The sequence below is a fragment of the Prunus mume genome, linkage group LG4 (genome assembly GCF_029339155.1).
Source record: "Prunus mume cultivar Tortuosa linkage group LG4, ASM2933915v1, whole genome shotgun sequence".
Lineage (NCBI taxonomy): Eukaryota > Viridiplantae > Streptophyta > Magnoliopsida > Rosales > Rosaceae > Prunus > Prunus mume.
The window spans coordinates 27355533-27383215 of NC_142701.1; the positions used below are offsets into that span (position 1 = coordinate 27355533).

Consider the following 27683-nt stretch of genomic DNA (forward strand, 5'->3'; position numbering starts at 1 on the left):
GCAATGAAAGCTCAAGCCTTAGCAGACTTTGTTGCAGAATTCACACCATCAGTAAGAAGAGAAGTCGGTCAGCAAAAAGAAGGAAAGTTCAAGAGCAAACAAGACCTCATGAACCTCGACCAACCCAGACACGCAGGCTTGCGCGTAGACGGAGCGCCGAACCGTAAAGGAGCCGAGCAGCGCCGCCATCATCACCCCAGATGGAACTGTTAGAGCAAGCTATCACGCTTGGCTTCCGGCCAAACAACGAGGCAGTAGCACGAGGCATCGCCACCGGCTTGCGCTTGGCAAAGGAGCTATCAATCAAAAAGCCGCCATCTACTCTGATTCCCACCGATCACAAGTCAAGCCTCATGAGAATACATGGCGGCACCCAAGGATGATCTTGTACCTTGACAAAGTTCAAGAGTTGTTGAAGGCGCTTCCACCTTCACCATCCAAAGAAGTTCCCATGCAGAACGCGCACGCAGATGCATCGCGCTTAGGATCGGCGTTGGATACCCGGGCTCAGACGCCTCCTTCCCTGGCCGAGCACCTTGACCACCTAGCATAGAGGCAGAGCATGACCTGATGCAGATCGATGAGGATCCTAGCTGGCAAGACCCAATTATTGACTACCTAGTGAATGAAAACCTACCCAAGGACAAGTCCGAGGCCAGAAAAATCAAGCAGAAGGCTGCAAGATATTACATGAAAGGCGACATGCTTATCCGCAGATCATACTACGGGCCTCATCTCACTTGCATCAAGTACCCACAAACGCTCGAGATTCTCTACAAGATACACGACGGTGAATGTGGAAATCACGTCAAAGCGATCGCTTGCTCGTATAGGCTCAAAGATAGGCTATTTCTAGCCTACCATGCGCCAAGACTCACGGAGTATGCTCGAAGATGTGATCGATGCCAACGCTACAAGCCGGTCCCTGGCCTGCCCGCTGAGGAATACCATCCGCAAAACCTATGGCCATTCATGCGGAGTGGGTCATTGACTTGGTGGGACCTATGTCGACGGCACCTGCCAATAAAGAGATGATGATCGTTGCCACTGATTACTTCACCAAATGGATCGAGGCCGAGGCTTTATCTTCTACCAAGGAGGCCGATGTTGAACGGTTCATCTGGAAGAACATTATTTGCAGATTCGGTTGCCCGCAATCGAGATAGTCACCGACAATGGTACATAGTTCGTGGGCAGGCAGATCACCGCATTCTTTAGCGAAGTATGGCATCAAACAACACCTGTCAACACCCCGATACCCGCAAGGCAATGGCCAAGCAGAGGCATCCAACAAGATAGTGCTGGATCTGCCTAAAGAAAAGACTAGAAGGCGCAGAAGGAAAATGGGTCGACGAGCTGCCAGGAGTCCTATGGGCTTATCGCACGACCAAAAGGAGATCGACCGGAGAGACACCATTTTCCCGCCTATGGGATGTAGCAATTATTCCCACACATCACGCCTTCCATGAGCATTGAGGTGGGCGCCTTGACCAAATCGCAAGCGTATGAAAGTCAACCTTGATCTACTCAAGAAGAACGAAAAGGCTATTGTTCGAGTTGCCGCCTACCCGCAGCAGCTTGACGCCCTACTACAATAAGAAGGCCAAGATCGACAGTTTCAGCCTTCAAGACCTTGTGCTTAGAAAACTTTCATCACAAAGCACCAAGGCAAGGGTCAAAGAAAATGAAGCCAAACTGGGAAGGCCCCTACATGATAAGTCGATCGGGATGAGGAAGTTGCACCCTTTGATACTCTAGAAGGAAAAGAAATTCCGAGACAATGGAATGCCCACCACCTTCGAAGATACTATCCATGAAACTCTTCGCTACTAACTTCACGCTAGCAAAGGACGAGCCTCCAGATTTCCATTAAAGACAAACTACTTTTGATGTTACCTTTGTTGTTAATTTCCTTTATTCAATAAAGCGATGTATTCACACCAACATCAATACAAGAGCAAGCTTTTCAATGAAGTACTTTTTTGAGCATTATGTCTTACTTAACATACACATGGCGGCAGAAGCCCCATCTCCATTGCAGACAGGCTGCTCCATGAAGCACAAACTCAATGGAGTCTTTTTCGAGTGTTGTGTCCTCGACATACGCCGCAGATCGACAAGCCTCATCTCCATTGTAGATAGGTTGCTTCACGAAGCACAAACTCAATGGAGTCTTTTTCGAGCATTGTGTCCCTCGACATACGCCGCAGCGCAAGCCTCATCTCCATTGCATAAGTCGCTTCACGAAGCACAAACTCAATGGAGTCTTTTTCAAGCATTGTGTCCCTAACATACGCCGCAGGCGACAAGCCTCATCTCCATTGCAGATGTGCAGCTTCACGGCACAAACTCAATGGAGTCTTTTTCGAGCATTGTGTCCCGACATACGCTCGTAGGCAACAAGCCTCATCTCAATTGCAGCAAGCTGCTTCGCGAAGCACAAACTCAATGGAATCTTTTTATTTCGAGCATTGTGTCCCTGGCATACGCTCGTAGGCGACAAGCCTTACCTCCATTGTGGGCAAGCTACTTCACGAGTACAAACTCAATTGAATCTCTTTCAAGTGCTATGTCTCCGGACGTACACTTACAAGATATAATGAGAATTGAAGTTTGAAAGATAACTGAAAATTCCATAGCAAAGCGGCCAACTCAACAAACAATAGGGCGGTCAACCAAAGACCACTTATTGAAAGAAAATTACAAAGTTCAAAAATAGCAAAAATGAACTACATCTACTAGGGGACTTCAGCAGGTGACCCTTAACCGATCACATCCTCATGCACTGGCAACGGCCTCACTCGCTTAACCTATCACCACCTACTCAACCGCCGGCCGCTTGTTCCTTACTCCTCTCTGACCCACTTGGGGCTTGTCTTCCTTCGCATGCCTTCATCTCGCTACCGCTCTTCAACAGCCTTCTACATCCACAACATTGATCCGCCATCGGAGCAGGGGGCGATCAAAATAGACCGCCATCATCGCATCTTCGAGAGGACAAGAAGGGAAGCACCGCTCGGGCACCTGTATCCCACTTGTACACATTAGTAGCAATCTCATGTTTGACGCCCCGTGGTTTCCACATGGTTGTCAAACTTGACCAGCAGTCTATCACGATCTTGGGCCAGAGCAAGATGCTTGCGTTCGAGGCTAAAGTAGGCTTCCTTGTGTTCGAGCAGGGTAGCCATAAGAGACTTGACTTCGCCATTTTTTGGCCAACATGTAACTCTTAGTGCGACATACTCTCCTTCATCTCGGAAATCCTCACATGGCGAATCCGCCATTTGAGAGCTTGTGAGTCAGTCAGCGTTCTTCTTCACCACTCGTCAACAGGCAGAAGAGGGGGCAACATCATGCGAGTTCTGCATAGCCCCAACATCAAAAACCATCCCTTTTTGAAGATGATACAGGGCAGCTTCTTCTTGTTTATCCAAGGGAAGGCTCGAGAAGGCACAAAGATCAGCAGCTCGATACACATGGTCAGCTAGCTTAGCACAAGCAGATGGACTTGATAAAAGCCCGCTTTCAGCAAATCGCATAAAGGTTCACCCTAACGAGCTATCACCAATCCCCAAACCAGTCACTGATCGAGGACTCTTTGCTCGAGCAGACGACTCTTTAGCTTTCTTGCTTGCAGCTTGCAACATCGAGTCAGCTCCGCGCTTGATTGTTCGTGGTCCCGCAGAAGAGTCATGGTGGTCGGGCGCAGGTATAGTCCTCTCGCTTGGTCCCTAGACCGCCGCAGACGCCCGAACCTTGCTTCTCAACGGCCTCCTTACAAAGCAAATCACGAGTTTTGGGCAATACGGTTGGCGACTTGAACACATATCCCGAACTTCGTGCATGCCGCTGGCCTTCCGCTGTTCGCTACCGACGAGGCATTTGATCCCGCAGACGAGGCCTCCGTGAGGAAGACTTGTTCGAGGCAAGAGAAGATCTCGCTGCCCTCGTCAGAGACGATCCATTGATTGTGAAATCGCAGCTCCGCCACGGGCGGGTCCATCGCACGCCTTCCTATCCTCGAGGGACTCTGGCCGATGACTCATCCCGCTTCAACCGCAAGTAACTTAGCTTCAAGGCAACTTCCATCTTTCAATATCTTCAGAAGGGGCAAAGCACCGACTTTCTTCCGATGTTCGCTCACACGGCGCCATTCACGAAACTTGGCAGGATGCTCAAAGCGTGCAAACCTTCATGTCCGTCAAGGACGAGCTTCTTTCTGATGGCATCATCTCGCAAGCGTAAGACAAAAGTTGGTCGATACACAACAGAAAAATCCTCAACAAATAGAGTAGACCAAAGGAATGCGACTTATCACAAGAGGTGAGAGGAACGAGCGGACCGTCGCCAACCTCCTCTTCCCATCCGCCATCGACCTCCAAAGCACATCCTTGCTCCACACATGATCGCTTGACTTAAACTATCAAACAACTTGGGTTTGCGCGCACGGTTGGGCATACTTCTGCCGCCTCACCTCAAGAAATAGAAGAATTCCTGATCACTGTCAAATCTAGCTTGAAGAAGTGACTCAAATTTTCAAAGCGATGACCGCTCGATAAACGTTTGGAGTACACTGGCTCGGGGCACACTCTATGGCGCAAGGCACATACTTGAAAATTTCGACATCGGAAACGTGAAGCCTAGCGAGAAATAGAAGGGGCGGAACGTGATGATCCTGGCACCTGGATTGTTCGAATCCACCCGTGGTACGATGTCGAAGAGGGCTCGCTAACTTGACATGCACGTCTTTAGGAATGGCAAATTGAAAAGGGCACGCCATGTTTTGAATCGGGCCTCGGTGGTGACACGGTGCGATTGGCCACAAACTTCTCTTTGGGAACTTGAGAGCCACCCCATAGGTACAAGGGTACTTGCGAGCTTGATCGGCTCCTTCTTTCAAAAGACATGGTCGTTGAGTAGCTGCAAAGAATAACAAAGGAAATTGCAGTTAAAATTCCTAGCTCGTGAACAGGAAAAAAAAAGAAAAGAAAAAACAGCAAGAGTAGAAAAAAAAACAGGAAGCCCAAAGATGAATCGCCAATACAAGAGCCCAACTCGCGCTCTCCACCCAGCTCGAGCACTGGCCGAGGCTCGCTCCGCATGCGGCCCACCGATGCGCCGATCGCTTCAAATCGAGCACGAGCAGCCTTGTCTAGCAAGCCCATGTCGCATGATGGCCCAATTCCCCTTGCTCCAGCTCTTGGTCCGGCCTCCATGCCCTCGCTTCGAGCCTAACATGTGCAAAGCCCGATCCTCGCCAGCCTTCCGCACCTCCAATCATACCCCACCCAATCACAAGGCACGGACCACCTCCTTGCTGCCAAAAGTCGGAACAAAAGGAAAAATATATATGCTGCCCAAGACAAATTACCTTGGGTGTGTGACGAGGACAAAGTCTCAAGCCAGCTGAAGCAATTTTCCAAAGTTTTCTCTCTCACTGACGAAATTGGAGGATCAGATTGTGATGTGAAAATAATTTGAAGGAGCCCTATATTTATAAGGATCAAAATTCCTTGACCTACAAGGAATTTCAAACACTTTCCAGTCAGGTGTTCAGAAAATTAGCAAGTAAAAAGCCTCCTCCACGCAGGAGCCCAAATTAAAGAAGGAAGCCCTGGACAGCCCAACAGACACTCAGATCTCCTACATTCCACCATGTGTCATGCAGAAGCTGAGGGGCATTTGTGGGAACCGAATTAAATCAAACCCTAGGTCAAATAATTCCTTCCATTTGGGGATTATTTGACCTAATTGGGCATTACTCAACCTAATTGGGAGTTACTCAATTTAATTGGGAGTTACCAATTAAATTGAGAATTACCTAATTAAGTTGGGAATTTATTTGATTCCTACCCCAATTCCCAATTAAGTGAGGAGTTACCTAATTAAATTAGGATTTGATATGATACCTACCACAATTAGAGATTTGATTTACCCTAATTAATCAAATCAATTCCAAATAGGGGAGGAATAATTCCCTTCCATCTATGGAATTATTTCTTTGAAACCCTAGCCTCCGAGACCATTATAAATACTTGGTTACGCACAAAGGTCAAGGTACGTCTAAATTCCTACTGAAACTCTGCAGAAATTATTTCTCACGAACCCTAGCCACCACTTTCTTTCTCTCTCTGACACAAGGCTCCGGCCACCACACACGGCTCCGGCCACCCGGTTTTCCTTGAAATACCATACCTAACTTAGGCATCGGAGGGCCTTTGGCCAACAACCCCTGGGTGTGGTCCTTTTACCCCGATTTGTTTTGCAGGGAGAAAGAGAAGTGGAGAAGACGAAGGAATCTTAGACGAATATTTTAGTGGGACGAAATTTGCTCCCACACACCTCATAGGACTTCCTTGTGCCACATTTGCACAAGCATACGCTTTAAAAGAGCAGTTGTGAAGACACTCAGATTCACACTCACTCCTACTCTTTTTATTTTCTAACACAACAGCATGATCTGGTAGTTTTAAAAACTCAACCTTGGAAAACCCTTCTCTGTTTCTACCACATGTCAATGCCTTTTCCCTAACACATTCACCAGTCCAATACCCCAGCTCACTCCATGTTTTACTGTCATCCTGCCACAGCAGCAGGACAAACAACCCATTTGGGTTCAACACAGACCTCAATTTCACTGAGCTATCCGAGACGCGATAAGTAAAATAAACCTCATCAGTCTGATCATCAGACTCAACATTGAAAGAGAGGACCAAGAAGGTTGCACTGGGATTTTTAAAGGCTATTGATTTAGACTCATGGCCTGTCAAATTGTAGACAGCACTTCTCCAGTAGGGACCAAAGTTTTCCTTCCGGACGACAACCTGGGCATGCACTTGAAGATCAATGTCGAGGGAGAACTTCCCGGGTTTCGGATCGTCAACTGCTGCCCAGGATGTAAGCCGCCTCTGCTGGTCAGTCCTCTTGTTAAGGCTAATCATCATGCCGGGCAACAATGTGTCTGAGGGATGATCAAAGCTCTGCCACAAAGGGTCTTTTGTTTGATCTTTTCCAAATCCTAGGACAAGGTTTCCAGTGTCCATTAGCAACCCAATTGTGGCATTCGTTGCAGAAGCAGGGAGGGATGCATTTGAAGACCAGATGAGTGCTTTTCTTGTCTTTCCATCCAACACCACCAGATTTCCATCACTGCCCAGCAGAAAGACACCTGGAGAATCAAGTGGGGTTTCTCTATTGGCAACCCACACAATTGGTGGGTTTGGGATTGTATTGTACCAAATGCCAAGGAAGTATTTGGTACAATTTTCAGGAGTGAAGAAGCCCAGTGCAAAGTTTCCAGTGGGAGAAATCAAGGTCTGGTTTGCACTGATTGATTTGCCTGGAACTAATAAGTTGTGTTTGCTGGTACAAAAGGAAAATGGCAGCTTAGGAGAGAACACTAGTAATGTCAGAACACAAGCAATGAGCCTCCCCATTCTGATAGACAAAGGAAGAAACAAGGAGACGACTGGCAGAGGCTCAAACAGCGCAGAATGACAAAGTTTGTACCTCAAGGCTCAAACTCAACAGTGCCTAAGACAAAAAGTGTTCATTTATTTATGCCCCATCAACTCACTAACATGCCACGTTTTCTTCGTCAAGCACATTCCACGCTGGTGCCTAAAATTGACGATTTTTTATTTTTATTTTTAATGATTGTATCAATTTTAGAGGCAGAAATTTTCTATTTAAACTCTCACTTCTCTTCATTCATTCCATATCCTAAGTTCATGCCAATATCTAATTCAAATTTTCACAATTTTTAAGAAAACCTTACTATCTTCCCAAACTATACACACTCAGCAAAAAAACAAAAAAAAACAAAAAAAAAAACTCATCAACCTCACACCCACCCCCACCCCACGCGCCACAAAAACTTAACATGCATATTAGTGTTTTTTTTTTAAAAAAAAAAATATTTGCATTTCAAAATGGTTTTGATTTTGTTTACATATATGATCAAATATCTTATCAAAAATTGCATTCATGTGTGGGAATTGGTTGTTGTATCTCTCTGCATTTTGCAGCACCTAGCAGAAATAATCATTTTATTATTCCTTGAAATCATTCATGTGTGTTGAACATTTTCAATTGATTTTCCAGGCATGAAATTGTTAGTGTTGTGAACAAAGCTAGGAAGAATGTGGAGAAATTCAAAGTAGGTGACCGAATAAAAGTCTTCGATCATAGCATCCTCAATAATTTTGGGAGGAGTCCCAAACCAAGAAATAATCACATTATATACCTTAATTGACGACCCACAATCCACTATTTGTATACCTTATTTAGGGTTTGTGAAGAGAAGATGAGAGTGTAGTTGGTTTCTTGGATTAAAAGAGAAGAGTAATCTAGCAATAGTCTAAAAGAGTTTGTATTTTTCTAAAACTTAATATGAAGGGTGGTGGGGTGTGTGTATAGATGTACTAAGTATTAAGTTGGATGACCTTTTTTGTTCTTTTATACAATAATAAAATTTAAGAGCTTAATGATTTCAGTATTGGGGTGAACAATAGAAAAACTCAAAATAAGTGTAGTCTACTAGACTAAAACCAAACCGTAATTGATTAAACCGGCTAAATCAAATCAAATCAAGCGGTTTGATTCATGTTTTACATTAAAATGTATAATTTTGAATTGAACCAAACCAAACCGCAATTAATTTTTTATGGTTCAGGTATACTGCTAGTTTATTATTTATTTATCAAATAATGATATTCATTAGAAAACTTCAGCAAGACATCAAAGACGTGTATGAAATACGAATTCATCTCAACATGACTGCAAAACCAATAACCCGAAAGAGGAAAACTACATGAGACAAAATCCACATAAACAACTCGACAACTCAAATCACCAAAATCTGCATAGCTCGTATCCAAACCCACACAGCCCAAAAACAAGCAAAATCCTAAATTAAACCACAAACTTAAATCATGACTACGATACCACCATGGATCAGAGTCCCGCCACCATAGAACAAAGGGTAGATCTCAGTAAGCAAATCTCCAACGATCCAATTGCACATAAAAGCGATAAGAGTCACATAATAGTTAACAAAAGTCATGATTTGACAACTATATTGCTAGTTTGAGGCCTAAACTAAACCCAGCCGAACTGTACTTAACTTAGTGTCAAGATTCACCTAGGGTACCGTTGGATTATGTATTGTAATAACCACACTACGTCTAAAGTGTATCAACACAGAAAATTGTTACCCGTAAAATATACTTACATAGATTTCATCCTTGTAGAAAAGATTATTATTATTATTGTTTACATCTCTCTCATTAAAACTAAGTTTTGCAATGAATTTTGATTTTAGTCCTAATAAACACCACCCACACTATTTATGGGCGGGTTGGTCAGGTTACAACCCGATTGCATATTTTCATGTGAGCAGAGAACTGGTCCGGTCGAGATTATGTAGTTTTCGCCCACCTTGCATTTTCTCCTTTCGGAGGAGGCTGTAGTCTGTAGATAGACAATTAAACAAGAAGTGTAAAAACGGAAAAACCATATGTGGAAACTACACGTATGATCAAGAGATTCAAATATATATAAATTTTCTATTATTCAATAATCTTTATCATTTTCAGTAATTTCACAGAAAGCTAGATGCGGTTCAAAAACTTTATTCACACATGGTGAGAGGTGTTGACGCAGAAAAATGATTCGGCACTTTCCGCGTAACTTAGTGATATGGGGCCTTCGGTATTCCCTGGCCTTGGTAGGCGGCGATCCGCAAGATAGCAAAGCTCGGCCGACCTAGGGCACCGGTGTGGTATCGGCCGAAGGCTCTCCGATACTTAAGTAAGTACGGATTTAGTAAAGTTGAACTACATATCAATAGGCACCGCCATAAGTTCTGATTACCTCCATTTTGGGATAGTTGTTCTCTTTTATAGACCTTGGGAGGTGTGCAAGTTGTTGAGAATTTCGATGTGGGACGTGGACACCAATTGTGGATGCCACGTGTCCCTGGGGGAAAATTGCCCTAATTGGGATCGGTAGATTGGGTACGGAAGCTAGGTACCGAAGGCTATAAAGCTCCAGTTTGGTCCACGTGTCTGACGCTTATTGACTACTTATTTTGGTATAAACAAGGGGAGAATAGTAAAAGTGGGCTGCCTCATTTATTGGGACAAGATGAGCTGAGGCGACCGTCAACTTTCATCAATATATATCATATATGTATGTTGCGTGCGTGGCTTCTGCTTTTATATTCTCGAACAGTCCAGAGGCATTTACAGCAGCTTCTGTTTCTTCTTGGTCAGTCAAAGACAAAAATATGGGAACCCAAAAGTCAGATGTAGACATAGATTCATTTGGACTGTACATGCACATGGATGTACGTACTGCGATTTAAAAACTAAATTCCGATACTATAATTCCTGGAGATTGATGGCATTCAAATGAAACAAGGATCATGTTCTAGAGGATTAATGTTTTTGGATACCGTTGGTAGAGTAAGTATTGTAGGAGAGGCTAGCACGTGAAAAATTATTTATGCACACAACACAACGGTGAACAAAAACGATTTAAATATTTGTATATGTGTAACCTATTTAAAAAATTAGCGTCAATGGGGTCTACCATAGTGGAAAAGGCTATTGAGTTATAGACCAGATACAAACTCCTATAACACCTTAGTTGTAAGTGTGTGAAACCCCCTCTTCTCTTTGTAGGTTAGACTATCACTTGTATTAAAAAAACATATATTTTAATCACTTAAAAACCCACTACTAATGACTGCTGGGATATAATTATTAAGAAATATAAACCAACTAAAATAACTGAAAATTTCATTTAATTGGTCATATATAAGTAATATAAAAAGATCTATCATTTAATTTCAATATGACTGCAAAAAAAAAAAAAAAGCAACAATCTGAAAGGGGAAACTACATTGGACAAAATCCAACCAACTCAAATTACCAAAATCTATCATAGCCCATATCCAAACTCACACACCCCAAAACAAGCAAAATCCTAAATTAAAACACAAACCTAAATCATGACTACCATACCACTACGGATTGAAGTCCCACCACCGTAGAACAAAGGGTAGATCTCTAGAAGAATTAACTTCCAACTATCCAACTGCGCATAAAAGCGAATAATAATCGCATAATAGTTAACAAAAGTACTTATTTGACAACTATATTGCTAGTTTGAGGCCTAAATTGAACCCAACTAAACGGTACTTAATTTCGGGTCAAGTTGCTGTAAATGTCTCTTTACATTGTTATTATCCATAAAATTATTTTTTTCATCCCCCTCATTGAAACTAATAAGTTTTGCAATGAATTTTGATTTTAGTCCTAATACACCACCACCCACACTATTTATGGGTGGGTTGGTCAAGTTACGACCCGATTGCATATTTTCATGTGAGGAGAGAACTGGTCCAGTCGAGATTACGCAATTTTCTGCCCACCTTGCACTTTCTCCTTTTCTCCTTTGGAGGAGGCAATTTTCTGTAGATAGACAATTAAACAAGATGTGTAAATACGGAAAAACCATATGGAAATAGATATCTTTTGATCGTCAACTTCATCAATATATATATATATGTGTGTGTGTGTGTGAAACTCCCTCTCCTCTTTGTAGGTTAGACTATTACTTGTATTAAAAAAAAAATTATTAGTCACTTAAAAATTCACTACTAGAAATATAAACCAACTAAAATAAGTGAAAATTTCATTTAATTGGTCATAGATAAGTAATGGTAATTAAACTTAAATTGCGTGAAACTTTCCAAAAACAAGAGCAACAAAATGTTTGTGCATGTTGATTTATGCAAGAATTATTTATCAACTATATATATGTTCATGGTGTAACATTAAGCAGATGGAGTCTAAAATTAGTTAACAAGGTAGAGACTACAGAGTAGACAAATCATTATGGTAGATGGAGTCTAAAATTAGTTAAGTAGCCTGATCATTGATTGAGGGCTTTGTTTTGAATGGTTAAAAAGTCAAATCTTGAATACGCTTGTTATATAACTTCTTTCTAGCATATAAAATCATGCATATTATTACAGATGTGCTTTGGTCGATTATGTTTGATTTTTGGCTAGAATTGAGAACCAGACCAATTTTTTCCGTTAAAAAATTTATGGACCGAAGACTACTACTAGAGCGAGATAAGAGGATTACGGTTTATTTGGTGTTGGGGATTCAATGTGGATAGTTGATAATAAGACTAAGGGAAACCAATAGAAAACTACCCCACGTAAACAAGAAAAATTCAAAATATCGTTTGTCTAGCCTAGTGGAAAAGGGCTTTGACTTAAGTTACAGATTAGTAGTCTCAAGTTAGAATCCCATGACACATTGATAGTTTGTGTGTGTGACAAATCCCGCCTCCCCTTGATATTTTGGTAGTGTGGTCTTAAGTTAGACTGTCACTTGTATTAAAAATAAAATAAAAAACTGAAATTTATTCTTTCTCCGGTCCAATTTTGCTTTGTATTTAAAAAATGATAATAAAAACCGGACCGATTTATTTGGTTCGGGCAGTTTTTCAGTTTTGTCAATCTAAATGGCCAGCCCTACATAATAATAAAAAAAAATTCACACGGTAATTTGTTCGGAAATTAGAGACCAGTATTTATCAATCAAAATAAAGAGAACCGACGTTGGGCTCACTTGTCATGCAGGTCATTAGGCTCATTGAGCAAGGAAGCTATTTTCGGGCCCCAGATTGTTCTTTTGTAGGCTGTGTTTATTCTTAGGCCTACCCAAAAATGACCCAAAAGAAGAAAAAATGGAAAAAGAGAACAATCGTTGGAAGCAAATAATACATGTGGTTGTTGCAGCTTTAACAGTATCTGGGCTTAAAAATTGTGAAGCCCAATTAACTCAATAGAATTCTTGAGCTGTCCCAGCGTTTTTCTTTGTTCGTTTATTTATCCGACTTTAACTGTGTTGAAGCTATCGACCTTCTGGCATACTAATGGTGACCACATTGTTGGAGAAACTTGCAGATGTTTGAGAAGAAGACCCAACGGCACTGGAATTCCTATGCCTTGAAAAAGCAGGTTCTTTTGTGGGTGGAAGCGATGAAGCTTCATTGCTCTGCAGCATATGAATCACAGAAGACATTGTTGGTCGATCAGCTGGAGCTTCTTGAACACACAGAAGCCCTACATGGATACACCTTAAAGCTTCATGAGGCTGGTATGTCTCCCTTACTGATGCATCTATCAACTCCATTCCTCTACCTTCTTTCCATAGCTCCCAAGCCTAAGATTTAAACATTTTTTATGAACCCATTAATCTTCTTGCATGATCATTAGCTTAGTTTAATTGCAAATTTGCTTCAGGCTTAAAAACAAAAACTAGAATTCTCTGTACTTACCCAACCAGCAAGAGTTTGTGAATGTTCAACACTATAAAAAGCAGCATTCCTCTTTCCACTTACAATCTCTAAAAGCAACACCCCAAAGCTAAATACATCCAATTTCTCTGAAAAATGGCCAAAGAGGGCATACTCGGGTGACATATAGCTGCTGCATGAATTAATAATGGTAGAGAAGTTAGAAACAATGACAGTGATTAATTACATAAGGTTTGGAACATGAATGAGAACCAAATACTATATAGATATACTTACTATGTCCCAACAACCCTTTTAGTATTTGCTTCGATTTCGTTTATCTCGAAAATCCTTGCCATCCCAAAATCTGAGATCTTGGGGTTCATTGTTCCATCCAACAGAACATTACTTGCTTTTATGTCCCTGTGAATGATTTTCAATCTAGAGTACTTGTGGATATAAAGTAGTCCCTGAGCAATACCTTCTATAATTCGAAAGCGTTTGCCCCAATCCAATTTTGTATTTTCAGATGGTTCTGATTGCCACAAACCATGAGGAAGAATGAGTTTAGTGTTTTTCCTTAAATTTTGGAACAATATTGTTTAACTGCAATGGAAAAAGACGAAGAAATTTGATGTCCCAGAAATCAACAATATCAAAGAATCTTAAAAGTGATCAACATATGTACCAAACAAAATTTTGTCCAAACTTCGATTGGGCATGAACTCATAGATCAAGATCATTTCCTCATCTTCAATACAGCAACCCAAGAGCCTAACCAGATTGGTATGTTGGAGCTTGGCTATAAGCTTCAACTCATTCATAAACTCCTGATGTCCTTGCCCTGACTTCTTTGACAGCCTTTTTATGGCTACATCTTGATTTTCAAGCAGAGTCCCCTGTAGTGGAAGAAAAATCCAATACAAGGAGAACCACTCCTTACAAAAGAAATGATCATTCTCATGAAAGATACCTAACATTTACAGCATACAGTGGAAATGTTACCTTATAAACAGGGCCAAATCCTCCCTCTCCCAGTTTATTAGCTTCAGAGAAATTGTCTGTAGCAGCTAATATACTCCACAAGTCGAAAAGTGGTAGCTCTGTATCATTGTTTCCACCTCCAGCACTAATATTACTCAATGTCTGGCTCATTCTTCCTCCTATCCTCCCTGTTTCAGTATCATTGTTAGAACATCATTTGTTTGGATTTCCAGAATCTTAGAGAGAGTAATAGTTACTAGTAGTAGTAGTAGTAGTGGTACCGTCTTCTCTCAGAGTTTTCTTCCATAAGAAATAGCCAAAAATTATTGTAACCAATCCTGCTGTTGCTGAGACTATAGCAATTACAAGGGTCCTCTTATCACCATGACCCTTACCATCTGCAAAGAAGTAAAAGATCATTTTCTGGCTAACTACTATTTACTTTAAAGGATTTTGTCAACACTTTGATTTAACATACCTTGATCGGAGCAATGAACACGAATATAAATAGTTTGCCCCAGACCATGATTCTCTACAAGATCCATCAGGTCACCGAACCATGCCAAACAATTTGTAGTACTTCCTTCTGTCACATTTGAATAAGCATAAGCTGTGCAAGAGCAGTTCTTAAGACATTCAGATTCACACTCTCTCGTACTCTTATTTCCTAACAGAATAGAATGATCTGGTAGTTTCATCCTTTCAAATTTTGAGAACCCTTCTCCTTTATCACATGTCAATGCCTTTTCCCGAACACAGCCTCCGGGCCAATCCCTCATAGCCCATTGTTTGTGAAATTTGATCCTAAAACCTTTCAAACACTTGCACTGTGATGAGAGGGGATTGCTATTTTTATCACAAGCACCATCTGGACCGCATCGAGCATAAAAATCACATTTATTCTCAGGCTCCCCCCACACTTGACGCCATGTACTAGTGTCATCCTTCCACTGCCACAGAAGCAGTACAAGCATCCCATTTGGATTCAAAACAGACCTCAATTTCACTGAGTTATCTGAGACACCATAACTAAAATAAATCTCGTCAATATCAATGTTGTGAGCAATGAAAAAGAAGGTTCCACTTGGATTTCTGAAGTATGTTTTTGCGTCCTTGCCAGAGTAGACAGCACTTCTCCAATATGTAGCATTTTCCTTCAAGGTAATTATCTGTCTGGGAACTTCAGGATCAATGCCTGCAGTGAACTTTCCTGGTTGTGGATCACCAAGTGCTGACCATGATGTAAGCAGCCTTTGTTTGCCTGTTCTTTTGTTCACGCTAAGCTTCATGCCAGGCAACATCGTGTCAAATGGATGATCAAAGCTCTGCCACAAATGTTTCCTTTATACTTCAGCTCAAGGTTTCCACTATCCATTAGTAAACCAGTTGTGGCATTCATTGTGGAAGCAGGTACTGAAGCATTAGATGACCAGATAACTTTTCTAGTCATCCCATCTAACACCACCAGATTTCCATCACCACCGAGCATGAAAACACCCGGAGAATCAAGTGGGGATTCTCTGTTGGCAACCCATACTACTGGTGTATCTGGGATTGTGTTGTACCATATAACAAGGAAGTATTTGGTGGAATTTTCAGGTCGAAAAAGCCTAATGCGAATGTTCCTGTGGTACAAGTCAAGGTCTGGTTCTCAGTGATAGATTTTCCTGGTACTAAATTGTCTTGGCTGGTACAAAGAGATAAGAGTAATGTAACAAGACAGAGAAACAACCACTCCATTCAGAGACACAGAGACAGAGGAAGAGGAAGAACTTTCATGCCTCAAACTAATCAACTAAGGTGGCTACTACTAGCTGATAATAATTTGCTTCAAACCATAATTTCATCTTCTCCATTTTAAATGAGAATGATCATGTGGTCTAAGAACCTAAAATTCATCAATTATAAAGTTAAAATGATTTGAGGCGGCCACCATTTACTACTAGTATGATCACCTTGCACTATAGGAGCACAACAAGCACCAAACAAACCTAACACTCAGCGGGCCACCGACTATCTCAATTCAAATGTGAAAAGATAGAGGCAAATTAATCCTGATTATATATGTTGCGTGAATCTTTGGTAACAGAAACAACATGTTCCATTTCAATGTAAAAGCTAGGAGTTGCTGGCTCATGCAGGCATACTTATTAGACACTTCAAAGTAAAGAGGCAGACATCTTCTGTCTTGTGTTGAAATGGTTTTGTAGAGAACGTTGCTGGAAAAGGGATATTTAGGAGACTAGGAAAATCACTAAGATAGTGGAAGAACTTTCTAGACAAAGGCCACATCCAACAAAAGAAATAATCTTAGAAGGGCTGGGAACATACCAAACAAAATTTTGTCCAACCATCGATTGGGCATGAACTCATAGATCAAGATCAGTTCCTCCTCTTCAATACAGCAACGCAAGAGCCTAACAAGATTGGTGTGTTCGAGTTTGGCTATGAGCTTTCCAAACATCCGAATGAATGATTTCCAAAGGAAACTTAGTAATAAAATTAAGGGAGATTCACTATTATACCTAATATAGGAGCCCAAATTATTAAAAAAAACAATATATGAAATGGACTTTAGAAACACACCCAAAGCTCATTTACAACATAACAAAAAGGCTTTTAACTTCTTTTAAATTACAAAGCTGTCATTGACTTCTTAAAACAAACTCAACTCCAAAACCTCATAAAAAAAGCCCAAAATACTCAATAGGGCATCAAAGTAATTTAATAATCAAAATTAAATTCAATAGGGCCAGCTATCATTTTTTGAGTTTTTTTTTTTGGTTTGTTTATAGAAATTAAATGGTGTAGGGTTTATTTATATTTTTAGTGCTTAGTCATATCTCTAAAAGTAAATGAGGAAAATGGAAGTTTAACACTTCTGCCCAAAGGGCATGATGAACGAAAAAAGTTAGTTTTTTTTTTTTCTTCTAATAAAGGCAAATGCTGAGAAGACACCAAACGATGCAAAATGGATGAGGCAGGATGGCCAAGCTGAGAATGCCATATGTCCTTATTGACTTGAACTCCTACGAAAGCAACTCGCGTATCCGGAGGAGTTGAACTTGATGGAGATGGAAAAGGGTAAAGATCATTAATACTCGGACTGCAGAAAAGCATCCTCTCAGTCTTCAAATCATGTACACAAAAATAGGTAGGATAAAAGATGAAGAAATAGTCATTGTCACAAGAAAAACGGTTAACAAAAACAAGTTTAGTACAGGTTTGAGAGCAACAAAGAAGGTTAGACAAAGAATAATAAGAGGAACTATGAACAATATTAGAACTACCAATATGAGATATAGTTAAACCTGTTCCGCCAATGACACCACCAATGGAGTCATTACCATGATATTCTCTAGGGTTGTTCATAACACCCACATTTGGGGTAATATGAGAGTTGGCACCAATATCCATAAGCCAAGAGGAGGATCCATGTTGTTGAGAGGAAGAAGTAGCCATGGTAGATAAGTGCTGTGTAAGAACACGACCAGGCAAGATTCATGCGGATTATAGCAATCCAAGGCGGCGTGACCACCACGGCCACAGATTTGATAAAGAATCTGTGAACTAGAAGGAAAGGTAGCAGGATTAAGAGCCATGGAAGATGAGGAAGCATCACCAAGGAAAGAAGAAGAAACACCGCTGGAAGAAGATGGAGCAGTACCAACAACACTAGTTGTGGAAAAAGAAAAACTACCACGACCACCATGAAAAGAGGAACCGCCAAAAAAACCATGGCTACCACGCTGTCCAAACGAGCCATGGCCACGAAAACCACCACGTCCATGTGAAGCAACCATAGTAGTACCTCCAAGGTCAGAACTAGGAAGTTAGACAGATGGAGCCGACGTTCAGACACTAAGAATAAGAGTCTTAAGGGGAGTATCATAAGTAATGTGAGAATCACAAACTTGGGCAGAGCTGACAGTAGTCTCATATAAAGGACCCATGTTGTTCATGATAATAGCAACAAGATTAGAGTCACTCACAGAGGAGCCAAAAAGAGCAAGGTTGTCAGCCAGAGAGTTCACCTTATCAAGAAAGTCAGCAATCGAGAGAACACCTTGAGTAGTTTGCAGCAAGTCACCACGAAGCTGGAGGAGTCAATTTTGATTTTGGAAAGCATAACGTTTTTCAAGAGATAACCAAGTGAGATGCGCAGAAGTAGAACGAGCAACGGTGGCAAGCACATCAGGAGAGAGAGACCCATTAAGCCAGGACAACACCATTTGATCATGTTGAATCCAGTCCTCATAAGCCAGATTCACCTTGTCAGTTGGTTTACCAGCAACATCCGAGTGAAAGGCAAGAGGACAGATATCTGGTACCGTCAACAAACATCATAAGAGAGCGGCTGCAAAGACGCGGCACAATTTGCACAAGCCATAAAGGATAGGTATTAAGTTCCAACTTGACGGTCAACACGTTGGAAACATTGGGCATATAAGCAACAAAGGAAAAGCTGGAACCAGAAGCAGAGGTCGCCATAGAGAAGGTTGGGTGAGAAGAAAAAGAGGATAAAAAAAAAATTAAATTTTTGATGTTAATTAGTATGACATTGTACTTCTTGGCTTAAGTTGAATTATTTCATATGTGAAAAGGTGCATTGTTTCATAGAAATTGAAACATTGCACTTCTTGGCTTAAGTTGCATTGTTTCATAGTAATTGAAACATTGCACTTCTTGGCCTATGGTTGTAACAGGAAAAGACACATTTGTTGATATTTTTTAGTCACATCTTTTCTGAACAGAGGTCTTATTGTCTATAAATAGAGAAAGTCCTACAACATTTCATTCATCCAATTGTCATCCAACAATAGTAGTTTTTAGAGCATTCGTAGCATTATATTTTCAGAAATACAGTGAGTTAGTAAGAGAGAATTCATACACAAGTTTGAGTTTGCTTTTCTTGGGGATTGTAGTGCTACTTCAACAAGAAGTCAATCCTAGGAGATGTTTGCCAAGCAAATCTTAAAAGCACTTGTGACGAGGCAATTTAATCTTAAGGAGATAGAACCAAGTTTTAGACTCGATCATCTGTAAATTATTCTTAATATTTTCCTTGTCGTTATTTTCATGTATTTATTTCAAATTTGTAGTGAAGTTTTATTTTTGAAATTCTGCAAATATAGCAATTATCTTTATATTTTACCAACACCATATACCAAGGAAAAATTTCTTAGAATTTTGAGGACTGAAGAAGCCTAATGCAAAGAGTCCACCGGAAGAAGTCAAAGTCTGGTTTGCACTGATAGATTTGCCTGGTACTAAGTTGTCTTGGCTGGTACAAAGAGAGAAGAGAACAATGACAATACAAAGAAAGAACCACCCATTCAGATACAGAGAGACAGAGGAAGAAGAAGGAAGTTCATGCCTTGAACTAATAGAAGTGTCTAGCAATAATTTGTCACTAAAACTAGTTAAAGTGCACACCATAATCGCATCTCCTCCATTTAAAATGAGCATCATGTGTTCTAAAGAACCTTAATTTCATCAATTGTTAAATCCAAATGTCGGTAGTGACAGAAATCCAGTAGGGACAAAATGAGGCGGCCACCAGGGGCTCTGTACAAATAGGGCCTCCTAGAACAAACTCTGGAACAAAAATATATAAAAAGAATTAGTCCGTATATATTGATAACAAATTTAAAACTATTCATTAATATCTATTTTTTAAAATATTATAAAGGATTATCAAATAAATAATTCAACAAGGAATATAAATAATTCATCAAATTATTAATTATAGTTAACCAAAAGAAAAACCTATGCACGGTGGATATAGATATAGTATAGAACGAGAGCTCCTATGATATGTAATTTTAATGTATTAATATATTACGCGATATAATTTCTTTTTAGAGGTGGATACATCATATATTAAATTAGAACAAATATATTATACATAATAATAAAATAATATATATAGTGAAACAAAAGAAGAAAAAAAAAATTGAGGGCCCTCTTAAAATTGGGGCAACAACCGCCCTTGCACACCCCAAAGTTCGCCTCCGGCGGCCACCATATACTTTCTCCTGATCCCCTATTGGCCCAACCATGTACTTTCCACTATGGCAAACATACCCTACCACTCAGCAGGATGTCTGAAAGACAACAAAGTCATAGGGGACATCATCATAGACATGGACATGTACTTTGAACTGAAAAAAGCTTTTTGTTTCAACGTGGCATATTAGGAGGCTAGGGCAATCAAGTACTACTGCTTCGTACAGAAATTTTCGATTAAAGAAATGCTAGCAACCTTCTCTCTAAGTTTTCTTGCGTATTGACATTCTCTTTTTACACTTTAAATAATGTCATTAATATATTATACAAGCTAACTTCAGCTTTCCAAATTTACCCTTATTAAATGTATTCAATTTATCCAAAAAAAATTCACAAGTTTCTTACCATCTTATTAATTTTTTTTCTAACGTCAATTATTTTTTTTAAAGAAAATATATGCTTTTAAGAGGAAATGTCCCTTCTTCTTCTTTTTTTTTTTTTTTAATAATTTATAACACAAAGGGTTTAGATAGGGAAAAAAAAAAGTCCTTTGTGTTAAAAAAAAATGAACATTTCCTTTTTTTTTGAAAAAAGCAAACATTTTCTTTAAAAAAAAATAATTGACATTTAAAAAAATATATAAAGATTGTAAGAAAGTTGTGAATTTTTGTGTGGATAACTTGAATATATTTAATAAGGATAAACTTGGAAAGCAAAAGTTAACTTGTATATATATTAATGACATTATTTTAAGTGTAAGGAGAATAACACATGTCAAGCAAAAAAGGGAAAATGTCCAAAGAAGAAGGTTAGAGAGAAGGTTGATAGCATTCCTCTTTGGATTAATTAATGGTAGAGAAGTGAGTGTAGGGGACTTTTCTTCCGGTTTGTGAATGGGTTAATAGTAAAGGCCAAATTGATGAAATTTTCCCTTTGTCTGAGTTCGAAAATTAAGCCTTAAAAATGCTTCGAAAGGGCAGCAAAGCCTTATTATGAAGTATTTTGGTTACCTTCACCAGCCAAAACAATGGCAACTTACAGGTAATTTTTGCATACTTACAGATAAACTTTTGAGCTTGGCATGTGGTATGGAAGCAAAATCAACATGAGTTTAACACTGAGGGGAAATTTAGGCTTTCTTAGGGGGGAAAAAGGGAAGTGTTAAGGTGAGAAAGGAGAGATTTGTAGGAGATTTGGCTAGGAAGAGAGAAATGAATAACAATGCTCTTCCGGCAGCTTGACAGATACTCTATCTGCCAGAAGAGAAGAATGGAGAAGAGGGTGAACAGAGCACAAGATTGCTGGGTTTTTACAAGTTAGAGAGAAAGCTTGCTCTCTGAATCTGGGTTGGTTTCGTTGGGTAGGAGATGCCTCATTTTATAGCTACTGGAAATCATCCCTTCCCAAGAAACCCTAATGGTTTTTACCCATTTTGGCTAAGTTTTTCCCTTCCTTTCTCTTCTCCTCCCTTGGCTTTTCCTATCTTGGTGAAATTTCATCTGTCTATTCGCACAAAATCAGGAACTTTGGGAGCTCAAGGCCCCTTTCCCGCGGCTGTTCCAGTATGTGATTTCCATTCCCAACCATCTTCTTCTTTTCTTTCCTCCTCTTTTCTGTGGCCAGGTCTGATGGGGGAAGGAATTGGGGTATGTATGCTGGTTTGAAGAGTGCTTCTTTTCTGGCGACTTGCACGTTAATATCCTTTGGTTTTCGGGTGTTTTGTGCTTGGAAATTGTTCCTTCCCATATGCTGCAGCCTTCCAGTAGCTCTGCATATGTGGACACTTTGCTCCATACGTGGCTTCTGTTTCTTTTAGCAAAAGGGCTGATGCTTTTGCTGCTTCTTACCTCCAATTGTGTGGGCCTTTAAAGTAGCAAGTCAACCTTCCAAACAAATGGGCTATTTTCATCTAACATTGGGCCATATGGGTTAATTTTAATGGATCATTTTGGTTGGGCTATTTTGGTTGGACTATTTTCCCATTTTGTACTCTTATTTCCTAACTGAATAGAATGGTCTGGTAGTTTCATCCTGTCAAAATTTGAGAACCCTTCTTCTTTATCACAAGTCAATTCCTTTTCCCGAACACAGCCTTCGGGCCAATCCCACATAGCCCATTTTTTGTGAAATTATATTTATATTATATATATCCCGAGTACTGTTTCTAGACTATTCATTCGCAATAGTGAAGTACCGATTTTGCCCTTTTGTGAATTTTTCCTTATGTTCCCTTTTTGCCCCTTTCTCTTTGGATATACTAACTCTCCCCACTATTTCGTTTCCACAGAACATCGTCCGCTTGAACCACTTCGTTTGGCTGGTTGGGGGCAGCCATGGAATGCAACGGCGGTCTTGGATTCGTTTGGGCCGTCGATTTCCATTTGAGCTGGCGCCTTGTGAATCTCGCCGTTTGTTTGGTCTTCATCTCATCTCATCTGCTCATTCGTTGGTTCAGCCATCTTCAGTCTTCTGTCCAATGAAACCAAAGCCGCTTTACCTTCCAAACTGCGTGCGCCTTCACCAAGAGAAGTGCGAGAGAGAGAGAGGCCTCAGAGATCATAGTCGTCTTCTCTAATTCTCAGACTTGGGTGCTTTCAAGGTAAGCCTGCATAACTTATTCTCATATTCTCCCCCCTTGTGAATTCATCTCATCTCATCTGCTCTTCGTTGGTTCAGCCATATTTCCAGCTGCGCTTCATCCTTCTTCTCATCGCACGGGTTTAGCTCAAAGGGATTTCTAGGTTTCGTACAAAAAAGGTTGGTTTTAACGTTCTTTTGGTTCAATAGACTGTTGTTTGTCATTTTCTATTTTTCAACTTAATTATGTCATAATAGTTATTGCCCTCACTCAAATTTTTCCATTTATATACACTAACACCTGCTATTTTCCAAATTTATGTCAACAGAGTCAAAACCTCCCAGAGGAGGAGAAAAAACGTAAGCCCCCTTTACAGTGAGCTAGCAAGACCTAGATCCCCTTCCACCACCCAGTACCATATACATAAACACCTGTCCACACTCTTTTGAACAATGAGCAACTTTTAGTTGCTCATATTTTGATGTTTTTATAACTACTTGATCTATTAAAATATGCCCAATATTTTCACATAACAAGTAGCACATAAAACATGTTATTAGTTTATTTTTTGTAACTTAAGCTTGCTAAATTAAGCATAATACCACTATTTAGATTTCCATGTTTATATAAATAGTACCATTTTCCCTGCATATTTTCACGACTTTATACACATTTCACACGATTTCAAAACCCGCAGCATCACGCGGGCACCATTGCTAGTTTGTTCCTAAAACCTTTCAGACACTTGCACTGTGATGAGAGGGGATTGCTATTTATATCACAGGCACCATCAGGACCGCATCGAGAATAAAATTCACATTTATGAACTGGCTCTGTCCAATATGGAAACCAAAAATACCTTGAAGGGTGTCCCTGGAATGGGACTATATAAACAAGAATAGTATTGCTGAGTTCTTGCAATTGTCACAACGTTTTGCTTCTTAGTTTATATACCTAACATTAAATGTGTTGAGGAAAGGAAACAAATATTGGAAGCTCTATCGACCTTCTGGCAAACTGATGGTGACTCCATTGTTGGAAAAAACGGCAGGTAATTGAGAAGAACCAACAACAGGTATGGAATTCCTGTTAGTTGAAAAGGCCGGTTCCTTGGAGGGTGGAAGTGATGTGGCTTCATTGCTCTGCAACATACGAATTACAGAAGCCATTGTTGGTCGATCAGCTGGAGCTTCTTGAACACACAAAAACCCTACATGGATACACTTCAAAGCTTCATCAGGGGGGCATGTTTCCCTTACTGATGCATCAATCACCTCCATTCCTCTACCTTCTTTCCACAATTCCCATGCCTAATTAAGATTTAACATACTTAAACTTGTATTTTACAGTTAATCGCAAATTTACAAGGCATAAAAACAGAAAGGAGCGTATATAGTTCAGAATTATTAATACTTACCCATCCAGCAAGAGTTGGTGAATGTTCAAAGTGATAAAAAGCAGCATTCCGCTTTCCACTGACAATCTCCAACAACAACACTCCAAAACTAAACACATCTAGTTTATCAGAGAAATGGCCATATCTTGCATATTCTGGAGACATGTATCCGCTGCATGAATTGATGGTAAAGAAGTAAGCAATACCGGTGATTGCATAAGGTTTAGCAAAACTGAATGAAAAACTTGTCTTTTATATATATATATACTTACTATGTGCCAACAACCCTGTTGGTATTTGCTTCAGTTTGATTTATCTCAAAAATCTTAGCCATTCCAAAGTCTGATATTTTTGGGTTCATTGCTCCATCCAACAGAACATTACTTGCTTTCAGGTCCCTGTGTATGATTTTCAATCTAGAGTACTTGTGGATATAAAGTACTCCCTGAGCAATACCCTCTATAATTCGAAAGCGTTTTCCCCAATGTAATTCTGCATTTTCAGATGGATCTGATAGGACAAACCATGAAGAAAATTTAGCTAGGTGTTTTTCTTTTTATTATAGATGAATGCTGGACAAATGGAAAAAGATCTTGTATTACACAACTTTTGCGCATTGAAAAGGATCTTGCTAAAAGGTAATCAAATTTGAGGTCCCAGAAATCAACAATATCAAAGAATCAATCTTCTAAGGAATGAGTATATACCAAACAAAAGTTTGTCCAAACTTCGGTTGGGCATGAATTCATAGATCAAGATCAGTTCCTCCTCCTCAATACAGCAACCTAAGAGCCTAACAAGATTGGTATGCTGGAGCTTGGCCATAAGATTTAACTCATTTATGAACTCCTCACGTCCTTGCCCTGACTTCTTTGACAGTCTTTTTATGGCTACTTCTTGATTTTCTGGCAAAATCCCCTGCAGTGGACGGAAAATCAAACACAAAGTGAACCACCATCCTACCAATCGAACTTATTTAGGAAAAAGGTTGTTAAGAGAACCAAAAAGTATAATATTTATGAAAGAAAAACTAATGTACTTTAATTACAGGGAAGAGTCACCTTATAAACAGGGCCAAATCCTCCCTCTCCCAGTTTGTTAGCTTCAGAGAAGTTGTTTGTTGCATTTAATATACTCTTTAAACCGAAGATTGGTAGTTCTGTGTCATTCTTTCCACCTCCAGCACCATAATTTAATTTTGTCACACCATCCTTCCTCCTCTGCGTCCTATTTCAGAGCATGGATCATTTGTTTATAGAATCCGTGTGAATGCATGAGTGCATGTGTGTGTGAGAAAGAGAGACAGAGTGGTGGCAATACCTTCGCTTCCCCAATCTTTTCTTCCATAGGAAATAGCAAAAAATTATCATAAGCAACTCTGCTGCTGCTAAGACCATTGCAATTATAAAGGGGCGCTTATCCGCATCACCCTTGCCATCTGCAAAAAATAAAATTAAATAAAATTAAATATTCAGGTTGACCAATTAAAAGGATGGCTATCCAAGAAATGATCTTTATAACAACACCGATAATTATCCACTTATTACTTTTAAGATACATAAGCTCAGAAGCTGCAAGTCTGATGTATAAAGTTCTTCCACCAGCGTCATCTGCCACGAGTTCTTGCACACCCAGGAGATCTCCAATCCAAATTGAACATGCGTTACTGCTTTCATAAGCATAAGCAGTGCAAGAGCAGTTATTTAAGCAGATCGATTCACATTTCTTAGCACTCCCAACCTTAACATGCAGTTCATTTTCAGGCATTGACATGCTATGCATTTCTAGAAACTGGTCTTTCGTCCCAATAACACTAGTTGAATTCCCACACTGCAAATTGGTTTTTCTCTGACACCCACCAGAGTAATCCTGCAAAGCCCAATCCCGTGGCGACTTCTGCTCAAAACCCATCAAACAATTACACAAGACCCCGGATTTTTCATTGCAGCTCCCAAATGGCCCGCAAATAGCATAAACTGCACATTGCTGTCTTGGTTCAGACCAAAATATTTTCCATGGCCTGGAAGGCGTATACCAAATTAATTGCTGGATCTGCCCCGATATTGGCATCATGGTTGGAGATACTTTTTTTGGATCATAAAGCGAATAGGTGAGATAACTTCCGTTTTCATTTGAAACAAAGCTGTAGTTGTAGACGTAATTATGCCTCATATAAGGAAGCAAGCTGAAAATATTTGAACTTGCATTCCAAGATCCACTGGTCCAATACTGTTTAGACCTATTCCACAGTAAGATATATGAATTGCTTCGGTCTAGCTTAAAAGAGTAAAGACCTGGTGCAGGATCCCGTGAGTTCTTCCATGAAGTGAGAATTTGGGTTTGATTGGTAATATTGTTGAATCCAAGCTTGGCTCCTGGTAGCCATGTATGCGTTGGATGATCAAAGCTTTGCCATAAAAACTCAGATGAAATAGAATGAGCTCTTAAGACAAGATTTCCACTATCTAAAAGAACTGCTTGCACAGAAGCAGGGGTGGTGGTGGAGCTCAAATGGGTGGACCAAACTGGAGTTTTGGCCTCATTAAAGAGAACTAAATTGCCATCTGAGATATTCAACACTGATGAAAATCTATCAGAGATTGGTATTTCCCTATTTGCCACCCAAACTATGGTATTCGCAGATACCACTCGGCCGGAATACCAGGTACCTATGTAGTGGCGGCCATCGAATTCGAAGAACCCCAGTTCAAAATCCCCGGAGACGATTGTCTGGTCACCGGAGAGAGATTGGTTTGCATTGATGGTGTCAGCTGCAAAGGAGATACGGGACTCGAGAAATAGGCACAATAAAACAACTATAAACACCAACATTGGGTTGGTTTTCGTATCCATGGCTGCACTAATAATTTGCACACAAGAAAGATAATGTCTTGCTACTTAATCCAATTCAACCATTGAAGGGTCAAGTCATGCGTCTACTTAATCCAAGTCAATCATTAATGAGTGCTATATATTTTCCTTTCAAATACTCAATTCAAATACTTCACGTATTAAAATGTTAGAAAGAGACTAGCTTAGGGGGGTGTATTCAATTAGGATTCTAGAGTGTTTAAAAAGATTTTGTTTAAGTGTCAGCTTTCATAGAACTTGATGGAACTTTAGAATTTGTATAGAACTTGATAGACTTTCAGAAGACTTTTGTATAATTTTTTAATAAACTTTCATAAGATTTGTATGGCTTTTATTCCAGGCTTTGAATGTGGATATGTTTACACATTGGCCTCTTATGTAGACAGTATATTTCATTTTATCCCCATCCTTGTCAAAGCCAATACTGCAGGCAATGCATTGATGCTATTTCTAATCCAAGTTTGTCCAAATAAAAAACAAACCTGCCCACAGAAAAACGAGTCTAAACATTGGTTTTACACATCT

General features: G+C 40.0%; 3 protein-coding genes across 3 annotated transcripts; all 3 read right to left on the reverse strand.

Annotated features, from left to right (window-relative positions):
* Positions 1–4748: 4748 nt before the first annotated feature.
* LOC148918322 (G-type lectin S-receptor-like serine/threonine-protein kinase B120) lies at positions 4749–7436 on the reverse strand. Its single transcript, XM_089050541.1, has 2 exons — positions 6343–7436; positions 4749–4920 (listed from the first exon to the last, which is right to left on the reverse strand). Exons 1-2 carry the CDS (start codon positions 7434–7436, stop codon positions 4749–4751), a joined length of 1266 nt encoding a protein of 421 aa, XP_088906667.1.
* A 5335-nt stretch (positions 7437–12771) lies between these two features.
* Positions 12772–15378, reverse strand: LOC148918323 (receptor-like serine/threonine-protein kinase SD1-8). Its single transcript, XM_089049858.1, has 7 exons — positions 14783–15378; positions 14586–14702; positions 14326–14492; positions 14009–14219; positions 13618–13855; positions 13363–13513; positions 12772–13247 (listed from the first exon to the last, which is right to left on the reverse strand). Exons 1-7 carry the CDS (start codon positions 15276–15278, stop codon positions 12936–12938), a joined length of 1692 nt encoding a protein of 563 aa, XP_088905984.1. The 5' UTR covers positions 15279–15378; the 3' UTR covers positions 12772–12935.
* An 8354-nt stretch (positions 15379–23732) lies between these two features.
* LOC103329477 (G-type lectin S-receptor-like serine/threonine-protein kinase At4g27290) lies at positions 23733–27150 on the reverse strand. Its single transcript, XM_016793517.2, has 7 exons — positions 25835–27150; positions 25608–25725; positions 25349–25514; positions 24995–25205; positions 24560–24797; positions 24309–24459; positions 23733–24201 (listed from the first exon to the last, which is right to left on the reverse strand). Exons 1-7 carry the CDS (start codon positions 27138–27140, stop codon positions 23890–23892), a joined length of 2502 nt encoding a protein of 833 aa, XP_016649003.2. The 5' UTR covers positions 27141–27150; the 3' UTR covers positions 23733–23889.
* Between the last annotated feature and the right edge of the window lie 533 nt (positions 27151–27683).